This window comes from Saimiri boliviensis, chromosome 12, assembly GCF_048565385.1.
Source record: "Saimiri boliviensis isolate mSaiBol1 chromosome 12, mSaiBol1.pri, whole genome shotgun sequence".
NCBI lineage: Eukaryota > Metazoa > Chordata > Mammalia > Primates > Cebidae > Saimiri > Saimiri boliviensis.
In genome coordinates, this window is record NC_133460.1 from 25,552,665 (window position 1) to 25,573,086 (window position 20,422).

The following is a 20,422-nucleotide window of genomic DNA, read 5'->3' on the forward strand; positions in this document are numbered from 1 at the left end:
CATTTTGTTAGATTTATCCTTAAGTATTTCATAATTTTGTTGCTGTTGTAAAGTTTTTAAATTTCCATTTTTAATTGTTCATTGCTACCATGTGGAAATGCAATTGATTTTCAGATTATAATTCAATATGTTAAGTGCTCTACTAATGTTATGTGCAAAGTACCTTGGGGGCATAGAGGAGGAACAATCAACCCTACTTATGGTGTCAAGGACTGCTTCATAAAAGAAATAGCATGAATTTTGTAGTTATTTTCTTGATTTTTTAGCATGAATAACTTGCCCAAAATTCTAGATAAATGTCTAGTAATTAAAGTTCAAATTATTTTTAGAAGCAATGTTCTAAATAGTAGACTGGAAATTAGTATTGAGTTTGAATCTTTGAACTTTTGATTCTGGAAATTTCTAATCGTATGTGAAAAGAGAGTATGTTCATAGCTTTATATTATGTGGTGTTTGTTTGTTTGTTTGTTTGTTTTTGGTTTTTTTTTGAGATGGAGTCTCACTCTGACACCAGGCTGGAGTGCAGTATGGCATGATCTTGGCTCACTGCAACCTCTACCTCCCGGGTTCAAGCAGTTCTCCTGCCTCAGCCTCCCTAGTAGCTGGGACTACAGGCACGTGCCACCATGACCAGCTAATTATTGTATTTTTAGTAGAGACAGGGTTTCACCAGGTTGGCCAGGATGGTCTTGATCTCTTGACCTTGTGATGTGCCCCCCTCAGGCTCCCAAAGTGCTGGGATTACAGGCATGAGCCACCACGCCCAGCCTTTGTGTGCGTGTGTGTGTGTGTGTGTGTGTGTGTGTGTGTGTGTGTGTGTGTGTATGAAATTTCAGACTTACAGAAAAGTTGCAAGAATAATACATGGACTTTTCATATACTCTTAACTCAGATTCACCAGTTTACATTTTTATCCCATCTACTTCATCATTTTCTCTATTTTCTTTTCTTGAATTGTTTAGGAATATATCTGAGATACTGTGCTCTTTTACCCCTAAATACTTTGTTGTGTATTTCCTGAGAAGGAGGACATTGTCTTACATCAGCACAGCCCAGTTAGTTATCAAAATCAGGAAATTTAATTTGATACAATACTGTTAGCTAATCTACATTATAATATAATTTTGTTAGTTATTCCAGTTATGACCTTTGTAGCTTTCTTTTCCAGTCTTCAGTTAGTCCAGGCCCGTACCTTGGTATTCTTTAAACTGGAACCATTCTCAGCCTTTCCTTGTCTTTGTTCACCTTGATATTTCTAAAGGGGGTAGGCTGGTTATTTTGTAGATTGTCTTTCTTGTGTTTGCCCACTGCTTCTTCCTAATCAGGTTCCGGTTATTCATTTTGGTGGGAATACCACTGAAATGATACCGTGTCCTACTTAGTACATCTTTTGAGGAGACATGTGATAGCAGTTTGTTTCAATATTTGTGATATACGTACAATAACTTGGTAAGTTGGGTCGACCAGGTTCCTCCACTGTCAGGTTATTCGTTTTCATTCTGTAATTAATCTCTTGCTATATATTTTATATATTTGGAAACTGTAAATATCTTGTTCTCATCTAACTTTCACCTAATAATTTTAGCAGTCATTGATAATTTTTAAAACTCCCATTCTTTATATATTTAATAGTTGGCATTCTACTATAAGGAAGGATTTTCCCTTTTTCCTTATTTGTATATAGTTATTTATTAGTGTCTATTAATATATATATATAAGTATAGTCACTTGCATTCTTATTATATTCAGTGAATTATGACCCATTGCTATTATCTGTTTGATGCTAAATTGTCCCATATTCAATCAGTGGGAATGCCTTCAAATTAACTGTTGTATGCCATTGACATGTGCTCATCATTCTTTAATGCACCTCCTTCTTTGAGCATCACCATCTTTTTAGCACAAAAAGATGTTGTAGGCTCATCTGCACCAGTTATAGAATCAACCATTTCTGCAAGTAGTCCTGGATTTTAGTTAGTTTTTAGAAGCCAAGATTTGAACTAGAACACATGTGTTACACACACACACACAGACACACACAGACACACACACCTGTGAATTTATACTGGTGCCTCCCATTCTTAACCAGCATCACTGCCTATATTGTAGTCTTTCCCCCCTTCCATAATTGGAACTCTCTTCCCCAACAATGAAGAATGTGGTTCCCAATATATTCAACTTTTCTCATTTGTTTAAGCCTAGTCTATACAAAAGGTAGTTTCAGAACTGCTAAACCATGCCACTGCAGAAAGTAAACTTGTTAAATGGAGTTCACTATTTGTTTACAGTTCTTTTTATTTTTGAAGTAAAATTTATACACATGGAAGTATACAATGTTAAGTGGAAAATACGGTGAGTTTTGGCAAATAGATGTGCTCTTAAATCCCACACCCTCCTGTCAAGACATAAAAGAAAACATGTCTATCACCTCAAAAAATTCCCTTGAGCCCTGTTCTGGTCAGTCCCCAACCCCAGGAACCACAATTTTTATTATTTTCATTATAAATTACTTTTGTCTTTTTTAAATAATGAAATGTCATGTAAATATATATCATACATACTTCTGTATCTTGCATCTTTTGTTTAGCATAATGTGAGATATATCTTTGTTTTTTAATATATCGGTGATTCTATCCCTTTTATTAGTAAGGAATATTACTTTGTATGATCATGGCACATGTTTTGTTAATTTTTTATCAATAGTTGGATTGTTTCTACTTTTAGTTTTGTGATAGTCTTTTTTAATGTCAACTTAGTTGGGCTATAGCCCCCAGTTATTCTGTCAAACACTTACCTAGGTATTGCTGTAAAAGTATTTTATAGATGTGATCGAAGTCTACAACCAGTTAACTTTAAGTAAAGGAGTTAATCTAATTACGTTCAGTAAGCCTTATTATTATTTTTTTTTCTTTTTTTTCTTTGAGACAAAGTCTTACTCTGTCACCCAGGCTGAAGTACAGTGGTGTGATCTTGGCTCACTGCAGCCTCTACCTCCTGGGTTGAAGTGATGATCCTGCCAATGCCTCACAAGTAGCTGGGATTACAGGTGCCTGCCACCATGATCAGCTAATTTTTATATTTTTAGTAGGCGCAGGGTTTCACCATGTTGGCTAGGCTGGTCTCAAACTACTGACCTCAAGTGATCCACCCACCTTAGCCTCCCAAAGTGCTGGTGGGATTACAGGCCTGAGCCGCTGTGCCCAGCCACATTCAATATAATTTGCATTAAATAAGCAGTAATCTGGGTGGGCCTGATTCAGTCTGATGAAAGGCCTAAAGAATAGAACTGAGGGTTCTCTTTAGAGGAAATTTACTCTGTGCACTGCAGCTTCACCCCATGCCTGAGAGTTCCAGTCCACCCTTTGGACCTGACTAGTCAGCTCCACAATTGTGTAGGCCAATATTTTGTAATAAATCTCTTTGTATATATGTCCTACTGGTTCCATTTCTCTGGTTGAATAGTGACTGATACAAGTCTATTGTAAATAAACCTGCTATGAACATTGTTCTATGCAGTTTTTGTGAGCACACATTTTCAATTTCTGTTGAATAGATATCTAGGAATGGAAGTTCTAGGTCAAAGACTATGTGTATGTTTAATTTTATAAGGAATTGCCAAACTGTTTTCCTTACAATACAAATTTATGTTCTATCAGCAGTATATTTGTATGGAAATAAAATTTCCATACAAATTTAGGTTCTACCAGCAGTATATAATGAGATTTCCCACGTGTTCTACATCCTCATCAACATTTAGTGTTGTCATTCTTTTTATTTTAGCCTCTTTTTTGAGTATATAGTGGTTTCTCACTGTGATTTTAATTTGCATTTCTCTGATTACTAATAATGTTGAGCAATATTTCATGTGGTTGTTAGCCAGTTGTATATCTTCCTGTGTGAAGTTTATATTCAGTCTTTTGTCCATTTTTCTAAATTGGGTTGTGTTTTTATTATTGACATGTAGGAGTTTGTCACATATTCTGAACACAAGTCCTTTGTCAGATATTTAATTTGCAAATGTTTTTTCTCCAGTCTTGTCTAAGCATTTTCTTGAAGGTGCTTTTTGGGCTTTTTTTTTCTTTTGAGGTAGTCTTGCTCTGTCACCCAGGCTGGAGGGCAGTGACATGGTCTCAGCTCACTTTAACCTCCACCTCCGAGGTTCAAGTGATTCTCCTGCCTCAGCCTCCACCCATCTCAGCTTCCCAAATTGCTGTCACACCCAGCCCTGAAGGTGTTTTAATGACTAGAAGTATTTGAATTTGCTTATTCTAGTTTTTGTTTTGTAAATTTTATGGTCACTGCTTTCTTTATCCTCTCTAAGAAATTTATACCTACCCCCAATGTTATAAAGCTATTCTCCTATGTTTTCTTCTGGAAGTCTTATAGTCTTATATTTATGTCTGGTCTGTCTGAAAATAATTTTTATTTTTAGTGTACAGCCACAGTTAAGGTTTATGGGTTTTTCAATGAATGTCTACTTATTCCAGCAGTATTTGGTAGAAAAGCTATTTTTTTTTTCTGGTGGATTATTTTAGCATCTTTGTTGAAAATCAGTTGACTATACAAGTGTGGATGTACTTATGGAGTCTACTTAATTCCATTGACTTCTTGGTCTTTCTGAAAGCCAAGACTAAGTAAGTGTTCAGCTTAGGTTGTTGAGTGCTCCAATTTTCTTGTTTTTTCAATTTTTGTTGTTGTTGTTGTTGTTCATTCTGGGTTCTTTGTATTTCCATGTATTTTAATTTTTAAATCACCTTAATTATTATTTTTTAAAGTCTACTTGCATTATTTAAGATTAATGTGAATCTTTATATCAAAAATTAACATTGTAACAATATTGAGTTTTCTATCTCAAGCATAGTATATCTCTCCATTTGCTTAAGTTTTCTTTTTCTCAGGAGTGTCATCTTTTTTTTTTTATTTTTTTTTTAAGATGAAGTCTTTCACTCCAGTGCACTTCACTCCAGTCCAGGCTGGAGTGAAGTGGCACGATCTCTGCTCACTGTAACCTCTGCCTCCTGGGTTCAAGCGATTCTCCTATCTCAGCCTCCCGAGTAGCCGGGATTACAGACAGGCATCACCACACCCGGCTAATTTTTGTATTTTTAGTAGAGGGAGTTTCACCATGTTGGCCATGCTGGTCTCGAACTCCTGGACCTCAGGTGATTCACCACCTCGGTCTCTCAAAGTGCTAGCTAGGATTACAGGCATGAGCGACTGTGCCTGGCCAGTAGTGTCTTCTTTGTTGTTACGTTTACTCCTAGATGTTTTATGGTTTTTGACATTATGGGTAGTGGATTTTTAATAAATGTTTCTTTTCCCATGGTTTGCTGCTAGTTCATAGAGATACCCTTGATCTTACTAAGTTTACTCATATACTTTTTCCTTATTTTAATTTCCCTCCTTCCCTCCCTTCCTCCCTTCCTTCTTTTTTTCCTTCCCTCCTTTTCTTCTTTACTTTGTTCCTCCCCTTCTTCCCAGGCTGGAGTGCAGTGACATGATCTCAGCTCACTGCAACCTCTGCCTTCTGGCTTCAAGCAGTTCTCCTGCCTCTGCCCCACTAGTGTCTGGGATTACAGGCGCACACAACTACACCCAGCTAACTTTTGTATTTTTATTAGAGATGGGGTTTTACCATATTGGCCAGGCTAGTCTTGAATTTCTGACCTCATGTGATCCACCTGCTCAGCCTCCCAAAGTGCTGGGATTACAGGTGTGAGCCACCGCACGTGGTCTCTTTATTTCAATTATTCCTTAGGATTTCTTATGTAAACAATCATGACATCTACAAATAGGGACAGTTTGACTTTTTTTTTTTTTTTTTTTTTTTTACATTCTTTATGCCTTTTTGTTTCTTTTCTTGCCTTACCGCACTGGCTGGGGAGACCTTTGGTATTGTGCCAAATAGAAGTGATCCTTGCCATGTTATGTTAGGTGGGATGTTTTTGCCACTGAATGTGAAGTTAATAGTGACAGATCATTTGTTTCAGGTACTGAACAGTACAGTGAATACACAGGCTATGCTGAGACATATCGTTGGGCCCGGAGCCATGAAGATGGGAGTGAAAGGTGAGTCTGTTTCTGTCTTCAGAATTGCATGGCTAAAAGCAAAGGAATGGGGTCTTGACCCTGATACACTCTTACTCCCTCTACCCTTATTTTAGCAAGTGAACTTAAAAAAAAAAAACAAAGAAAGGAATCAGCATTACAGGTTCATTGGCAGTTAGAACACTATTACCATCTCTCTGTATCGAAGGGAAGAACAGAGAAGATAAAACTGAAAGTCTAAAGCAAAGACAAAGAGGGGCAGAATTCTCTCCAGTTCTTTACCTCTGAGCTACAGTCAGAAGCCCTGGAAGTTCAATTCCATGCTTAAATCTGATTAGAATAGGTTCAATTAGAGCTTAAAGCCTTTGACCAGCTTAAGTTACCTTTAATTTTTCTGTGAAATTAGGTAGACAGAGGAAACCTATGTTGGGAAGTTGACCTAATGCCACAAACCAGTTGATGGCAGAACCTTCAGTGGGCTTTGCTGCTCATAACTCCTGTTTCTTCTTGAAACAGAGCCTTCCACTTTGACATTCTTGCTTCTAGTTTACCAGAGATAAAATTTTGCAGAAATGCTACCTGATAGCTTGTGGAGTTTTTTGTTTTCTTTTGTTTTGTTTGTTGTTTGATGAGAAAGCCATTGTGGCAGAAAGAATCGGCTTTTGCCCACATGCCACAAATTTATTCTTTGTAATGTCTCAAGTTCGTCCTCTGCTTTCCTTCTCTTTAGTTTGTTTAAAATATGTGGTTGCAACAAACATCTATATAGATATTTATTCGTGATAATGATTTACAAACCAGCATGAAAATTTCTATGCTGGTTTTCAGTGTGAAAACCGACAATAGAAATGGCATAGCAGTGTATATGCAAGTTTATAAAGAGATTAAATATTTGGGATTTTACATGTTTTCAAAATTATCATCTCGACCAGTCCTTTCTGTTTCCACAGGCAACATGTTATTTTCTGCTTTGATGTCTCTGTTATTTTAAAAATAGTTTCTCACAGTCAGCAGTTGAGCACAGTAGGTAGAATGCTGTACTGAATTATTTCACATTTTTGTAACACTTCTTAGAATTATTTTTTGGACAATATATGGTGATGTTACAACCCCAGTGACTTAGAACAGATCTCTCAAAGCAAAGGAGGAATGAGCTTTTGTCAAGATGCAAATACCATGTCTTTAGAGGAAAACAAAGAACTAAATTCCTTTTGGTTACCCCCAGATCCTTTAAAAGACTTCTGAGACTTACTATAAATGATGTACCTGCTTACATGGTGTCATTGTGTTGTCTCTGGGTAATTTTTCATTTTACTTTTTAATGGCTGATACTGCACACTGTATATGCCTCAATCCAGAAATAAAGGGTGTTTCCTTCCCTGCTGTTTTGCTGAGACCTGAAGACACTGGTTTGTTTGTTTTTAATATTTTAACACAGCTAAACTCTTGGCAACCTGACCCCTGAGAGGATTTTATTTGAGCTATATAAAATCGCTCCTGTTCCTTATCTTTCTCCTCTTTTCATCCTGTCCCAGGGACGACTGGCAGCGGCGCTGCACTGAGATCGTTGCCATTGATGCTCTTCACTTCAGACGCTACCTCGATCAGTTTGTGCCTGAGAAAATGAGACGCGAGCTTAACAAGGCCAGTAACCTTATTTCTTAGTTCATCTGGCAGCTGTCATCTATTTACTGCCATTTTATTAATGCTGAAATTAATGCTTTCTGGTAATTCTTGCAGTGTCAGTATGTCTGCCCACAGCTCTCCTGATTTAATGGCTCTGTCAGCTTGTACAAGATGTACTTTCCATTTTGTAATTGTTTGATTAACAGCTAAGGTTGCCAGATAGGCTGTTGCTTGGTTTTAAACCCCACACATGTATTTATCTCATCAAGTACCTTAGCTGCTATGGAACATTATCATTGTAAAACCATGTAGAAATGAATGAGCTCTGAAAATTTTTTCTCAGACCTGCCCAATGACATTTCCTCTACAAAGTATGCTATCAGAGTTAAAACAGAAAAACTGAAAAAGCCAAGTCAAATGTTATTCTATTTTAGGTAAGATTTATGATGGGATCTATTATTTTGTGCAATACTTAGTGCTGCATACTATGTTCATTTTTTTTTTTTTGTATTACAGAAATATAAAAATAAACCATATCTGTTGTTCAGATCTTTAGTTTTGGCAGCCATAATAAATAAACTCTGTTACACAATAGAGTGCTGATTATATTTTCTAGATTTTGGGACTTCCCAAAACAGCAGAGATTTTCTTTAGTTCCTCATATTACTCACTTGGCAAAGATTTTCTTATTCATATAGCCAAGGAGACTGACCCAATTCTGAAAATCATTGTTTCACTCCCATGAGTAGGATTTAGTTATGAGATTATTAGGATAATGAGGCTTGTGGTTTTTACATGGCTACACATGGTGTGCCAGTTCCTACACAGACTTCTGAGAATAACAGCAGTGATCTAGACAGACTTTTACTACACTTACAACTTAGTAGATATTTTGAACATAATTAGGTATCTTATATACTGATCCATTTGGAAGAATCTTATTGTTGAACATGTTCTCGTATGTGTAATTTGTTAAATTATTTTAATGTTTAGAGTTCTCAAATTTTATAAAATGTTTGAAGAATAATGCACTGGATTTTAAAGTTGAACTTAAGTAACAAGCATCATTTTTTAAAAATAAAAGTAAAATGTACTTTCTCAGAAAAACTATCCAGAATGACTGGCCTTTGGTGTATCAGTAATTCTAAAAAAAAATTCGCCGGGTGCAGTGGCTCAAGCGTGTAATCCCAGCACTTTGGGAGGCCGAGGCAGGTGGATCACGAGGTCAAGAGATCGAGACCATCCTGGTCAACATGGTGAAACCCCGTCTCTACTAAAAATATAAAAAAATCGGCTGGGCATGGTGGCACGTGCCTGTAATCCCAGCTACTCAGGAGGCTGAGGCAGGAGAATTGCCTGAACCCAGGAGGTGGAGGTTACAGTGAGCCGAGATTGCGCCGTTGCACTCCAGCCTGGGTAACAAGAGTGAAACTCCATCTCAAAAAAAAAAAAAATTCTCTCCTACCTGATTCTGAAGAGTATCTTTTTTTTGGGGGGTGAGGAGACAGGGTCCTTGTTGCCCAGGCAGGAGTGCAGTGGCATGTGCAATCACAGCTCGCTGCAGGCTTTCAAACTCTCTGGGTTCATGTGATCTTTCCATCTCAGCCTCCTGAATAGCTGGGAGTACAGGCACTCACCACCACACCCGGCCAGTTTTTCTTTTTTGGAGAGACCTGGTTTCACTATATTGCCCAGCCCAATCTCAAACTCCTGGACTCAAGCAATCTGCCCTGCCTCGGCCTCCCACAGTGCTGGGATTATAGGCATGAGCCACCATGCCCTGCCTGAAGAGTAACTTTTACTAAGAACTGGATACATTTTCAATGTAAGCCTATTTTCACTGTTACAGACTCTTGCCTTAGAGCAGTCATCCCCAATGTCAGATCTTTTTATGATAGAGTATATCGAGTAAAGTAAGATTTATCTTTAAATTTTCAACAGGTGTTACCTACCTAAACATGTGTATGTGAATTTGTCACATGGTCAAGGGGACATTTATATAAGCAGTGGGTAATTTGAAGAGAAAGATATGAAAAGGAAAGTAGAACCAAAATGTGTTTAGCCACAGTTATACATTAATACAAACTGAAAGGTTCCCTTTTTTATGAATAAATCCTACTCCCACATATTCTTTCCTGTGAGAACTAGATCACTCACTTTTAGAAGTTATCTTCAATTATGATCTTTTTAAGAAGGTGACTTTGGGCATAAATAAATCTTTTTTTAAATTGCGCATGTTCAGTTGATTCTCTCTGCACTTATTTGTATATCACCAACCCTCAATTTGCCTGTCCTCAAAGACACCAGAAATTTTAAAGATATATGTGAATAGGTTAGGTTAGTTGTAAGTATTGGCAACATGGAAGACCGTTTATTTTTATAATATAGATCCTTATGAGGTGCATTTTGTACAAAGAATGAGTCTTTAAGAAATCTGGCGACAGGAGTTGTATTTCATTGGGAGTTGACGGGGGTTGGTCACACTGCCTTATAGAAGTCTCAAAGATATTTTGTGAAATGACTTGATTAATGATTAAATAACTTCTTAGACAATGTTAATATAGGTTTTTGAGATAAATATTTTAGAAGTTACATAAGTACATTATCTTAAATCACTCAATATGTCACAAATTGTTAGACATTTCCTAAATATTCTTCAAGTGCTGAATAAAGCCTAGTAATTTCAATGTCAAATCAAATTTGGGACAGGTGAAGCCATATGAAGCAGATGGGTTAATTTTTAATGTATAGTGATGCCATTCTGAATTTATTTTCAGCCTACCATTATTCGTGTCAATAGGTAATAAAGTCTAATTTATAACTCATAAAAGATTATTTTCAGTTAAATGCAGGTGGCATTTTTTTCAAATTATACAGATAACAATAGTAAAAGTAATTCTTGCCATCAAATGATTGCTTACTCTGAATGAGGCATTCTACTTAATGCTTTAAATGCAGTGTCCAATTTATTTTTCTTGTCTCTAATTTAGAGACAGTGAACTGAGTCTTAGGAAGTTGAGTAATTTGTCCCAGGCCACGTCACATAGCTGGGCAGTGACCAAACCAGTGCTCAAATCCAGGTTCCCCTGACTTCAAATCTTTTTTTTAAGACGGAGTCTCGCTCTGTCACCAGGCTGGAGTACAGTGAAACAATCTCAGCTCACTGCAACCTCCCTCTCCCAGGTTAAAGCGATTCTCCTGCCTCAGCCTCCCAAGTAACGGGGACTACAGGTGCACATCATCGCGCCCAGCTAATTTTTGTATTTTTAGTAGAGACAGGGTTTCACTATGTTGGCCAGTATTGTGTTGACCTTTTGACCTTGTGATCTGCCCACCTCGGCCTCCCAAAGTGCTGGGATTATAGGCATGAGCCACCACACCTGGCCCAATGTTTTATATCTCATGTTTTGTAAACTTTGTTTTAGAGCAGAAGTCTATGTTAAATCACTTTAGATATAACTTGCACAATTCTACGTGTGTGTGTGTGTGTGTGTGTGTGTGTGTGTATGCATGCCAAAGAGGAGGAAAAGAAAAAAAAACTCACATTTTTCTAAATAAAACAACAAAGCTAAGACCAGTTTTCACCGTCAGAATTCAGTATGGATCTCTGACCTCTGGGGACTTGTTTGCTACTTTAAAGCATTACTCACCAGTTAATAATTGAAACACCAATCCTAAGAAGGGCTTTCCAGGACTCTGGAAAGGTCTGGTCCATCCAGGCTCCAGTGGTCTTATTGGACTCACATTGTGACCTGCAAGTAGAGTTGGTTTTTGAAGGAGAAAACCAGTGTCCTTTTATCTAACTGAAACTGTGAAGCAATGTTTAATCCTGTGAGAGATCAGCCAGAAGACATTCTAAAGGATAATTATCTTAGGGTTAGAAAGATTTATGACTTCAGCTTGTAAAAGTGGCAAATAGTTCTGCAAGGGAAGAAAGAAATCACCTGTGAAAAGTTGTATTTGCCATGTTAGGTAGGATTTTAGGTAGGATTAACTAATGAATACGTTTTTTGGAACTTTCTGGATCTGAATTGAACAAAGTGAAGAGATGGAAATCATCCCTATTTGCCATTTTTTAAAAAATGATCTGTTTATTGATGTTTTTGTTATTATCCACCACCATATTTGGAATAGGACTGTTATTAAACCAAAGCTTGATAACAAACCCATCAATATTTGCTGCTGGTATTTGTAGAAGTTCAGCATCTGAGCACTTAGAATCTTTTCATAAAATATGTGTCATTTTACTTTTCAAGAATATTCAAAATGTATCATTTGTAGTGAGTTTTCCCTTAAGTTTCCCAATATATAGAATCATAATAACCATTAAATATGTAACCCAGTCTTGGATTTTACGTATGAGGAAACTAAGATCTGCATACTTTTTTATATTGCATTTTAAAATAGCAAAAACAATATATGAATGTTATAATTGTTTTAAAGATAAAGTGTAATCCTAGCTACTTGGGAGGCTGAGGCAGGAGAATTGCTTGAAACCTGGGAGGTAGAGGTTGCAGTGAGCTGGAATCGCACCACTGCACTCCAGCCTGGGCAACAAAGCAAGACTTGTCTCAAAAAAAAAAAAAAAAAAATCATAAGAAATCACAGAACACTAAAAACCTCAGGAAATCAGTATCAATATCCACTGTGTATTAAGTTAAGCATAGTAGATTGACTTTATATAACTGAGCAACTCTTTAGGAACAATAATTATTAAATTATTATTTTAGCAAATAGAATAATGTATTTACATAATAATGAAAAACATCATTTAAGTAAAATCATGCATCACTTAAAGATGGAGATATGTTCTGAGAAGTAGTCACTTTGCACATGTCACAGAGCATATAGCCTACTACCCACCTAGGTTAGATCGTGTGGCCTATTGCTCCTAGACTGCAAACCAGTATCGTATGTTACTGTACTGAATACTATAGGCAGTTGTGATGCAGTGGTAAGCATTTGTGTCTTAAACGTAGGACAGGTACTACAAAAATATGGTATTATAATCTTATGGGACCATCATTGTGTTTGTGCTTTGTTGTTGACTGCAACATCAGTATGCAGCACACAACTGTCTATCTGCTTGGTCCTGCTAAAATGGATATTGAAGCCAAAGATCTTACTAAAGTGTGTGGGTGCATATTTGTGCCAGACTATTATCCTGGATACCATCTCTTTCCTGGGCCTCATTTTGGGCCTGTAGACTCTTACACCAGTTTTGTTTTGGTCTCTTTTCCATTTTCTTTACTTCTTTTCTACATCTCTATCATAACCATTTCCTGGTTGGTCTCTAGTTTTTAACTCTAGGTACTAATGTTTTCATCTTGCTTCTCAGCACATCCCTTTGCAACCTTCAGGACTCCCGAATTAGCCTTATGTTTTCTGTCTTCTTCCCTTCCCATCAAAACTCATTCCAAGATACTGTCGTTCATTGGTGTCTTCTATTTACTATCCTGGAGTCTCAGTGCTTCCTTTTTCTTTTCCCACTTCTGAGTTGTTTATTAGTAAAAATAAATTGCTCTGTCATTGCAGAATATCAGGTCTGGGTATGGCCAGAGTTCAAACTGGCTTTCTTTAACTCTTGCAGCTCTGATCAGTCTTTTCAAGTACTCTTTTTCTGGGTACATTTGCCAATATAGAGCTCTTGAGAACTCCTAGTTCCTTTTTGTGTGGAGTGAGAACTTGGCAACTCTTTTGATGTCTCTATCCTTATCTGATCTTTGTTTCTTTACCATAGGAGTTCAATTCCTACCCATACAAGGAAAGGTCCCCTGATTCAAGGCTCTGCCCTGGTATCCAGCACTTCATGCATCCTTCTTCCTAGAGAATGGAGAAGCCTGGGCTGACTTTCCAAAGAGGGCTCAGGGCAGCATACTACTGCTGTCTTACTTCTGACCTTACAAATGCTTGGTTCTTAACAGAATAAAATAATTTTGTATTTAATCATTGTAACCAGTTATTCTAAATTCTGTGTAATTTTATCATTTAATTTCTGTCTATTTAACATTTTTTCATGGCAGGGGTGGGGGGATAGAATCTCACTATCACCCAGGCTGGAGTACAGAGGCACGATCATGGCTTACTGCAGCGTAGACCTCTTGGGCTCAAGCAGTTCTCCCACTTCAGCCTCCCAAGTAGCTGAGACCACAGACATGCGCCACTACACCTGGCTAATTTTTTTGTTTTGTAAAGACAAAGTTCTAGTCATATTGCCCAGGCTAGTCTCAAACTCCAGAGCTCAAGTGATTCTCCCACTTCAGCCTCCCAAAGTGCTGGGGTCACAGCCATGAGCTTTTAAAGATTTGATCTAAACACTGAATGAGTTTTAATTTCAGTTTCATTGTTTGTTTTTAATGTCCATTTTTCAAGATTGATAATTTTCCATGAAAATTGGATAATATATAGTAGATTTTGTGTCTAATAATTTAAATGTTTCAAATTCTCAATTGTTAGGCCTTAGTTTCACTAAGCTATTTTTGCACATTGAAGTACAGTTAACTCAGTTATTTAGAGACAGCAGTAAGAAAGAAACTAAGACCATTCTGATAGTATAAAACAGAGACATGAACTAGGAGTCTGAGGAAACCTCCTTCTCTCTAGGCCTGTTAGAAAAATCTGACAGGAGACAAAGCTGCAGTTACATTTATTCTTCCAGAGGGTTTGTTCTCTACCTTGTTCGTTTAATGACACAGACTATCTTTCAAAAGCCTATTAAAAAAAAATGGAGCTCTCAGATTTTTTTGACCTAGAAGAGATTTTCAGAAGCTCCATGCATCTGACTATGCAGGTAATTTGTGACTGCTTGTGTAAGCTCCATACCACAGTGTTGAATAATGATCTGGTGCCAACTTATAATTAATATCTGTCAAGATTTACAGTCTAGGAGGGTATGGAAGGAATAGCCTTGTTAATCCTTCCAGACACTGTGTAAAATAAATTTTTATACCTTTGTGGAAACTTCAGAGAACAATTTACTGTATTTCTATGTGTGGGTTTCATAGAAGCATCTTTCTTTATCCTTTGTTTTTCTCTGAGAACATTTGTCAAGATCATTCTTTTAACTGTATTTGCTATTATGTGTAAGCTATATTTTAGGCTTTGTTTGGAACTTGAGAATGCAGGAGAGTCTTGCTTTGCAGTTACATTAAACCTGTTACAGTCAGATCACTTCAGAAAACTAAGAATGTAGAAAGAAGGCAGGAAGATCAAGTAGCTGACACAAAGAAGTGGAAATTAGGAACTCTGGGATCTTACACAATGGTCTTCTCATATAGAAAATGAGCTGTTAAGGCGGGGCGCAGTGGCTCAAGCCTGGAATCCCAGCACTTTGGGAGGCCGAGGTGGGTGGATCATGAGGTCAAGAGATCGAGACCATCCTGGTCAACATGGTGAAACCCCGTCTCTACTAAAAATACAAAAAAAGTAGCTGGGCATGGTGGTGCGTGCCTGTAATCCCAGCTACTCAGGAGGCTGAGGCAGGAGAATTGCCTGAACCCAGGAGGCGGAGGTTGCGGTGAGCCGAGATCACGCCATTGCACTCCAGCCTGGGTAACAAGAGCGAAACTCCGTCTCAAAAAAAAGAAAAAAGAAAAAAAAGAAAATGAGCTGTTTACTTAATTAATACTTAGCCAGCATCCTCAGAATATATTGTATTTTTCTCAGATTACTGGCAAAATTTTAAATATTCTAGCTTAAAACAGAGAAAGAAACCAGAGAATCACAGAGCTGAAAGGCATCTTAAGGGTTATTTCATAACCAAGTATAGGAATCCCTTCTATAGATAGTTGCTTGCTCTTTATTAAGCATTTCAGTAGCAGGAAGCACATTTATTAATCTAGTCGCCATAACTCAGAGAGATGATGCTGAGACGGCATTAATAGTGACCCTTTGCCTGAGGAAAAAACTAGTGATTAAAGCCTTAAAGAAATAGAAAACTGTTCTAACAAGTGCCTTTCCTGGTGGTTTTTCCTAGTAGTTTGTCACTAGGATTATAGTTTATAAGTTTATATATTAGTTCTTGAAATAGCTCTGCTACTTCCATTTCTGTTTGTTTGAATTGGAAAAAGAAATTGGGACCTGTATTGGTTTGAGGGATTTTATTTGCGTAGCATCCAAATACATAAATAATAGAATTTATTATTTCTTAGTCTCTTCCTTTGCATGATTATTGATCTAAACACTGAATGAGGTTTAATTTCAGTTTCATGGTTTATTTTTATGAAAAAAACCTTTGGTGACCAAAGACTTCATTGAAGTCTCATGCTGTAGCATGATTGATTAAATCATTGGCGACATGATTGAGCTCTTTGTTTTTCCCTCTACTTTGTCCCTTAAGGAAAAAAAATGAGAAATTGAACATAAGCTTGATAATGGATACTAATCCTAGAGCATCAGTCAGAAACACTGTTAGTGTCTAGGTACTCACAGGCTTTGATATTTCTTTTATCCTGCAGGCTTACTGTGGATTTCTTCGACCTGGAGTTTCTTCAGAGAATCTTTCTGCAGTGGCCACAGGAAACTGGGGCTGTGGTGCCTTTGGAGGTGATGCCAGGTTAAAAGGTGAGTAAGTTGCAGAGAAGGATAAAAGCACTCTGACCATGAAAAAAACTGTTCTTCAAGCCAGATGTTCTATCATAAGAGACCACAGAAACCTAAGAGAAAAGGAAAAGGAATATTTAACACTATTTTCTTTTTTCCTATTATGTTTAAAGGAATTCTTGTTTTCATTTACCATTTCTCTCAGAGGTTACTTATCACTTTGATCTCCCAGACACAGTATTTAGTTGAATATTGAAAGGTTGGCAGGGAGGGAAGAGCACATAAAGACTGAAGTTTTAAACCTGAGCTTGCACTCAGGCACTTTCCTTCACCGGAGTTATTTTTATGGAGAGTTATTTCATTGACTCATTTATCCACCAAAATTAATAGCACCTTTGCTACTCTGTAGGCACAGTGGTAGGCTCTGAGAATACAAAGATGGGGAAGATGCGATGCCTCCTCTGGAATTCACAGTCCAGCGTATGAGAGAGAGGCATAGACCGATGCAGTACACAGGAATGAGTGCTATAGCGGAGGCCCATGGGACTCGGGGAGCACAGCCTGGGAGAGCTACATGAACGGTGCAGATTGGAGGCATCTGGATGCCCAAGAGGCTGAAGCATTTCTTATTGTTTGTGGTAGAAAGTTCACAAACTTGATCAACAAAGCTATTGGCCATTTACTACATTGACATTTTCTTTTCAAAGTATCAGTTATAAAAAATAATACTATATCATTACTTAGGATGGTTACTTTTCCATTTCATTCCAACTGGTCTGACGCCAACTGGGTGTACTGCATTGCAAATCTGGCATTGACTCCCTGGAGTAATTACAGATCTTGCCTATTAAGGACAAAGTCCACAAGACTGCCCCCTCTTCAGACTACATTCACAAGGTTCAGGGGATCCCCAGGCCACCCACATTTCTATCCTGCTGGTTACCAATCCAAGAGGTTCCCATGTCCCCACCTCAGGTTCAGCGATCAATCGGAATGCAGAAAAAAAGTCCTGTCCTTATCATTGCAGTTTTATTATAAACTAGACATATAAAGCGAAGACTGGAAGAGAAAGCAGAGCTTCCATGACCCTTCCTATTAGTGTCAGGGCACCCCACTCTCCCGGAACATCCCTGGTGTGTGCACCAGCCAGGAGGCTGCACTGACCTTTGGTGACCAAAGATTTCATTGAAGTCTCATTCTGTAGGCATGGTGGATTAAATCATTGGCCACATGATTGAGCTCGATCTCCTGCCCTTCCCTGACTCCCAAGAGTGCAATCTGAATTGCCTCATTAACAGAACAAAGGTTTTAAAGCTTCTACCAGGAACCCAAGATTGCCAGAAAAATTCTTTGTTATACCACAGTTAAAAAGTAACACTCAAACAATAAAGCAGACATAAAACAGCCAGCTGGCCTTCATAGCCAAACTAGATTTAGATAAAATTCATCTCTTTGGGAATAGTTGCGTCTGTCATAATGTAACTGCTTTTCCCCTCATCAGTTAAATGCTTCTTAACATTTTTATTAAAATGACACCTTTATTGTTGTGTTTTGTAATCCAGAAAAATACCATGACATATATAAAAATCACCAGAATTCACCGTCAGCGTTTGGTGGCCATCCTTCAGGTCATCGCTGTTTAGCAATCTGTGTAACTATTGATGAGGTGACACCCTCTGTTCTGTTCTCCAGTCTCTTCCTTTTGGAAAGTCTGCATGCAGTCTCATGGATGGTTTTCACCACTAACAAATGTAGATCTACTGAGTACTCACCATTTGTTAGTGGCTACACAGTATTCTGTTGTATGCACATATGTACCATAATTTATTCCACAGAGTCTCCATTCACAGTTTGTTTTAATTATGTTATAAGCGGTACTACAGTGTCTAGTACAATTATATATATTATGTATAATTATCTTCTTAAGCTAAATTCCTAGAAGTGAGATTAATGAGTCAAAGGTTATGTATACTTTATTTTGATCCTTGCAAATTGCACTCTGAAGGGCGATATCAATTCAGATTATCTTCCTCGAATGAGTAGCATCACCAAGACAGGACTTTGTCACTCTTTTTGATTTCTCTGAGGTTCAGCAGTTTTCGTGTTTATTGGGCATTTGTTTCGTGGATTGCTTTTTCATGCCTTCTGCCCATTCATCTCTTAGAGAGTAGTTTGATTTTTTTCACTGGCTGGTTTAATAACTCTTTGTGTATTAAAAAAGTATTGTTTAACTGTTTTGAGGGGGTTGGTTTTTTGTTTTGTTTTGTTTTTGAGACAGAATTTGCCCAGGCTGGAATGCAGTGGCGCGATCTTGGCTCATTGCAACTTACGCCTTCCGGGTTCAGTCGATTCTCCTGCCCCAGCCACCCGAATAGCTGGGATTACAGGCACCCGCCATTATGCCCAGCTAAATTTTTGTATTTTTAGTAGAGACTGGGTTTCAGCATGTTGGCAAGGCTAATCTCGAACTCCTGACCTTGTGATTCGCCAGCCTCGGCCTCCCAAAGTGCTGGATTACAGGCATGAGCCACTGTACCTGACCTTGTTTAACTGTTACATGTTACAAACATTTTTCTTTTTCTTCATTTATTTCAACCTATTAGGCTGAAGTTACTGAGGTACTTTTTATGTGTTCACATTGTTGTGATGTGCTTAGAAAGATCTTTCCTGTCCCTTTATGCTAAAGACTTTTACCTACATTTTCTTCAAATTCAAAAACAAAAACAAAAACTGTATGGTGCTGTTTTCAATGTTTGAGGAAACCTGTTTTTCACTCTGGGCTTATTGATCTTATGACAGATACTTTTTTCCTGTCTATCTCTTAAGTAAAATGAATGACTAGATTCAAATCATCAATCCAGAAGCTAGGTCTGCTATAAGCCATGGTCATTTGTGATAGACAGTTCGGAAAGCTTTATAAATGTGTTCACTTCTTTTCGTTTTTTTTTTTCTTTTTTTCTGGCTTAAAAGCCTTTCAGACTGCAGCTGTGCTTGCTCTGGTGACTATCAAGCGTAGTAGTCAAAGATTTCCATTATATAATTAATTTTCTCAACCACTAAGATTTAAATTTTGGAGTAACTGTGACATTTCCCTCCCCTTCATTAGCCTAAATATTCGTTAAAAATTTAGAAGTAGTCATAATGTCCTTCAGTGGGAAATTGGTTACTAAAACTTTGATGTTAAAAAGAAAGAAATTATGGTACATTTATGCAATAAAATACTATGCCTCCTTTAAAAACCATTTTAGAAATGTATCTGCTGACAGGGAGATGGTTTTGGAATATTGACAAATCGGAGAAATACACAATGTACGTCATATAAACCATTTTAAAATTAAATTATGAATATAAAATATCACACAAATTTGAGGTTCTCTATGTTTATCTGTTTATGTGCTAAGATTAACTATGGTTGGTCTTTGGTAGGTGATATTCTTTTTGTTTTGTTTCGTTGGAGTTTTTTCATTTTTTATTTTTAGTAGAAATGGGGTTTCACTGTGTCACCCAGGCTGGTCTTAAACTCCTGAGCTCAAGGGATCTTCCCACTTTGACCTCCCAAAGTGCTGTGATTACAGTTGTGAGCCACCACACCTGGTCAGTGATGTATTATACTTTATTTTTGATCTGTATTTTTTTTTATTGTGAGCATATATTGTTTTTGTAACAAAAAGTTTTTGCAAAAGTGTTCATGGTGGGTAACATGGGCAGGTATAAATCCTTAAACTTTATTTCTTTAATTATTAATAGAAATAAGGCTAAGCTGGGCATGATGGTACATGCCTATAGTCCCAGCTACTGGGAAGGTGGGAGGATCGCTGGAGCTCTGAAGTTCAAGGTCAGTCTGGGCAACGTAGCTAGACCACATCTCTTACAAAAAAGGAAAATTACAAAAGAAAGAAGGCAAAATATTTTTGACGTGCTTGTTACTTAATTGTACATGAGTTTTGTGTTTTACCACAATTTAGTTGTTTGTTTGTTTAAGATACAAGGTCTCATTGTGTCACCCAGACTAGAGTGCAATGTGGTGATCATAGGTCACTACAGCCTCAACCCCCTGCTTCAGCCTCCCAAGTAGCTGGGACTGCAGGCATGCGCTACCATGCCCAGTGTCACAATTAGTTTTGAACTGCTTTGATTATATATTATTTTGACAACTATTAAGAGAACAGTTTGCATATATTAGTTCATTCAGTAGACAGTTTACTAA

At 37.5% G+C, this 20,422-nt stretch overlaps 1 protein-coding gene across 3 annotated transcripts in view; it reads left to right on the plus strand.

Annotated features, from left to right (window-relative positions):
• PARG (poly(ADP-ribose) glycohydrolase) overlaps window positions 1–20,422 on the plus strand; it is a 113,807-nt gene that overhangs the window by 84,250 nt on the left and 9,135 nt on the right. For all 3 annotated transcript variants that reach the window (XM_003929993.4, XM_010340604.3, XM_039477817.2), the window contains 3 exons: window positions 5,991–6,069; window positions 7,584–7,692; window positions 16,131–16,236. In XM_003929993.4, coding sequence (XP_003930042.1) covers window positions 5,991–6,069; window positions 7,584–7,692; window positions 16,131–16,236 — 294 coding nt within the window. The remainder of the gene's footprint in view (window positions 1–5,990; window positions 6,070–7,583; window positions 7,693–16,130; window positions 16,237–20,422) is intronic.